At 36.4% G+C, this 4,534-nt stretch overlaps 1 protein-coding gene across 4 annotated transcripts in view; it reads right to left on the reverse strand.

Moving 5' to 3' along the window:
• LOC106880214 (myosin light chain kinase, smooth muscle) overlaps positions 1-4,534 on the reverse strand; it is a 133,766-nt gene that overhangs the window by 5,969 nt on the left and 123,263 nt on the right. For 2 of the 4 annotated variants that reach the window (XM_014930073.2, XM_014930075.2), the window contains one exon: positions 824-856. The exons of the other annotated variants lie outside the window; for them this stretch is intronic. In XM_014930073.2, coding sequence (XP_014785559.1) covers positions 824-856 — 33 coding nt within the window. The remainder of the gene's footprint in view (positions 1-823; positions 857-4,534) is intronic. 4 annotated transcript variants of the gene reach the window in all.

Consider the following 4,534-nt stretch of genomic DNA (forward strand, 5'->3'; position numbering starts at 1 on the left):
GTTCATGAACTCATCGATGAAAATCCACAGTCACATATAGAAAAATTAATAATTAAAAGCACAATAAATGAGTATAATATAATACAAAGTAAATATAATAAGATAATGATAATGATGATGATAATGATAATAATAATAATAATAATAATAATAGTAATAATAATAACAATAATAATAATAATAATCATTATCTTATGATATTTACTTTGTATTATATTATACTTGTTTACTGTGCTTTTACTTATTAATTTTTCTATGTGACTGGATTTTCATCGATGAGTTCATGAACATTGGTTCTTTTTCCTAAAACTATATATTTATATTTTATACTACGAAACTTAATTTAATTTTAATTTTTAATAAATTGAATTTAATTGAGTTTTTACCTGTAAATTTGGATTTTTATCCCTAATAATATTATATATATATATATATATATATATACACATACATATATATATATATATATATATATATATATATATATATGTGTGTGTGTGTGTGTGTGTGTGTGTGTGTGTGCGTGCGTGCGTGTGTATGTGTGTGCGTGTGTGTGTATGTGTGTGTTGTTTGCATGTTAAGTTATTTGTTTTTAACAAATAAAACATTGAACTGAAAGATTATGCTATACTTTTTAGTAGAGTACATGCTTATTAAACTTTTACAAGGAAAAAGTTGACAGTGACTTCGAATTGATTGTGCACAATTTTCTTAACTGTCAAACGTAGGCCAATGTACATAAGTTATTATTAAAGGTGTAATTTCGTGTGGCTTTGTGTTTTTTTTATTATTATTATTTTAATGTTTCGAATTCAAATCTTACATGGTTAGATTTTGTTTTTCGTCCTCCTGATCTCTATAAAACGGTAAAGGGAAATAAAATCGCAAGAATAAAGTTTACAGATTAAAAAAATTCACACTTTTGGGTTGAAAAAAATGTCAAGAGAAAGAAAAATGTCAAATTTCCTTTAAATATCATAAAAAATAGAGTAATCAAATAAATAATATTTTTAGTCGCTTAATAGCTGAAAATATATGATTTGTATAGAACGACAATACAATTTATATACAATAAAATCTTAGATAAAACTACAACAGAAACAACAACAACAGAAACAACAACAACAGAAACAACAACAACAGAAAAAAGAACAACATAAAAATCAGTTTTTACGCCATAATAATTTAGAAACTTCGAGCGAACATGAAATAATTCGTTTTTAATGGTTGAACTCGAAGTAGATAAAGCTACAAATAATAGCGTGTAAATAAGTCTGAATAAAGCCTTTGGATAAAAAAGAAAAAAAAAAAGACTACCTCCAGTTCAACCATTAAAAATGAATGATTAAAACAGTCATTTATTGAAGGTTTCATGTAACATTTTGCCAGCCATTTGCTTTTGCTGCGATTTTCTTTCCCTGGATTCAATAAAATATGTATTAGCAAAGAAGTGGGGCGTTGCTTTGATCGTCTATACTCTCTGAAAAAGTGTTGCTTTGTGCATATGTTTGACACCAATGAAGAAGAAACGTGTGGCGAAATAGCAGAATCAGTCATAGATTGGTGAACCAAAATGTCTTAGAGAATTTGGTTTCATCTCTATATTTTGAAATCAATTCCCGCTGAAGTTGACTTTGCCTTTCATCGCTGTCGGGGCAATAGAATATATACCAGTCATGTATGGAGTTCATTAAACTGAATCTAATGCTTCCTTATTGTGGAAAATTTATCAGAAGAAAAACGGTAGAGAGATACTTGTTTGATCAAACAGTATATTTCTGGTACTATGAGCACAATACAAGAGAGGTAGGTTCATTCATGGAGCTCGATTTAATACTGCATCTTGGCCCATGGGTGCCTTTAACGAAGTTTGTTTCGTTGAAAACATTAACACAAGGCTCTTGGTAGAGTATTATCGTTATCCTACGGGGCACCGATACGCTCTTCACTTCATTAAATACCACAAAATTGCAGCATATCTGCTTGACAATTCTTTCGTCTCTTGTCTAGTATCCGTAAACTCCAATCTAACCTAGACCCTATACATTAGCCCTTACAAAGTAGCAAATCACACATATTCCTCTTCGACAAACAAATCTTTCACTTCTTATTCGTAGTCCATCTCTACCGTCCTTTACTCCGAAAGGCGGTGCCTGCAAATACATAAATTCTAATCTCTCTAAAAGTTTCCCTCCCCTACTCCTCTAAATACATTTGACTCTTTTATCTCCTCCACTCACCATCAACACTTCGATTGTATTTCTTCCACTGCTCTCGTATTGGCGTCATCATCTTCGGTGACTTCAACGCCCTCAGCACTTGTTGGCTCATGTACTCATCTTATACTGTTTCGTTGGTACAGAAACTGAATTTATCGCAAACGCCAAATCTTCACGGCAGTTGTTTCATATACATTGACAACGCCCATCAAAACCTTTAATTCTCACTTCCGACTCCAATCTCCACCAAACCGTCACCGCTTTCCAACCTACTGGTGTAATTACTCACCACTCATTAATATACAACATCGCATCTCCTCAACTCCCATGGCAGTTGACAGAGCTCCGCCAGTTCTATGCTAACTGTTCCTGGTAGCACATGTAGTCCATCCCTCCCATTTAAAAACTACTAGGCAGGTGACTGACACTATTTTCTCAGGCATGTTCCTCTACTCACCATAAGCCATCAAAACTCACAACCATAACTCGCCCTAAAAAACCATTCACGCATTGCTGCACTGAAGCAATTCAGACAAACAAACCTTACAACGCTTGGAAAAAATGACTTAATCCTAAAAAAATAGAGGTTTTCCATAACAGAAAGCTCCTGCAAAAATCTGAACAGCGAAGTATTCCTCTGTTCATCGCATAGTCTGCAAGCAATCCTGCATCTCAAACTGTAGCCGATGTCTTTGGCACCTTTCCAAAGAAAGCTATACGGACATTAAGAAATCCTTTTTGTCTTCTATCGCTCAACGATGATTGTTCTGTAACAATTAGTCCTGCAAAGAAAGAAGGCTCTATATTTGCTGACCACTTTGTCTCAAAATCCAGACGACACAAATTAGGTAAATAACCCCCCAAACTATCCCTTTCCAGGCTCACCACCACGCACACATACACGATAAAAGAGAGGAAACGCGTCCATTCGTTGCAAAGCAACGAAAGAGAGGGGTTACCAATCCTGGTAATCTCTCTCTTCTATTATCCTCAATAATTCATCATAGCGCTGACCCTAACCTCCTCCTCCTCCTCCTCCTCCTCCTCCTCGTATCTTAATATCTTTAATAGCTTGCTTGACACCAGATTGACCGTGTCAAACTATTGACCGTCCCTGATATCTAAATTTGTGGTCATATGAGCGCTATCTACTCTGTCCTCTTGTTTCATAGATAACCGGTTTCTTGTCAGACAGAGTCACCGCAGATTTTGGCACTGGAATCCATTTTTACCTCTCCTACTACCATTTGTTTTGCTCAAGGTTCAGTTTTGTCCTTAACACTGTTTCTTTTATGCATCAACGATCTACTTGCAGCCACTGTAGACAATACCCACTACTACACAACCCTTCATTTCTCTCTAACATACCATATCCAAGTGTCATCCACGTGTAACGTGGTCACCTCGCACCAAATCTCCATTGATTCCATTGAAGAGAAAACCTGAAAACGTTTTCCAATAAAGTCGTATAAATCTTGTTTCCGTCAGCCTGTTGTTGGCACTCCGTCGCTTACGACGTCGAGGGTTCCAGTTGATCCGATCAACGGAACAGCCTGCTCGTGAAATTAACGTGCGAGTGGCTGAGCACTCCACAGACACGTGTACCCTTAACGTAGTTCTCGGGGATATTCAGCTTGACACAGAGTGTGCCAAGGCTGACCCTTTGAATTACAAGCACAACAGAAACAAGAAGTAAGAGTGAGAGACAGTTGTGGTGAAAGAGTACAGCAGGGTTCGCCACCATCCCCTGTCGGAGCCTCGTGGAGCTTTAGGTGTTTTCACTCAATAAACATTCACAACGCCCGGCCTGGGAATCGAAACTGCGATCCTATGACCGCGAGTCCGCTGCCCTAACCACTGGGCCATTGCGCCTCCTTCCGTCAACCTAACAAAGACACAATCATCAGACTTAACAAGATATAATCTAAATAAGATACTCAAGAGCGTGACAAATGAAAGCCTCGTCTTTAGTGAGGAACTTTGATGGAGAAATTCTAATACTGAACATAGGAAAGACTGCATCATTAAGAGTGGAATTCTACTTCAGACCAAGGAAATATTTAAGCCCCAAACAGCAAGTAACCCTCGATGTACTCAGGAGAGACAAACAACAGAATATAGCTCCCAGGAATACACACACACACACAAAAGATGACAAGACAATGTGTAAGAAGTGCGTTTAAAAGTAGGCATTTTCGGATATTGAATAGGTTCTTCGTTAGGAACATTTTCAGGGCTGCAAACACCAGAATTATTATTAACTTAGTGTCTTTAGAGAGAGAGTGTGTAAAAGAGACAGAAAAAAAAAAAAAAAA

Source organism: Octopus bimaculoides, chromosome 7, assembly GCF_001194135.2.
Source record: "Octopus bimaculoides isolate UCB-OBI-ISO-001 chromosome 7, ASM119413v2, whole genome shotgun sequence".
Lineage (NCBI taxonomy): Eukaryota > Metazoa > Mollusca > Cephalopoda > Octopoda > Octopodidae > Octopus > Octopus bimaculoides.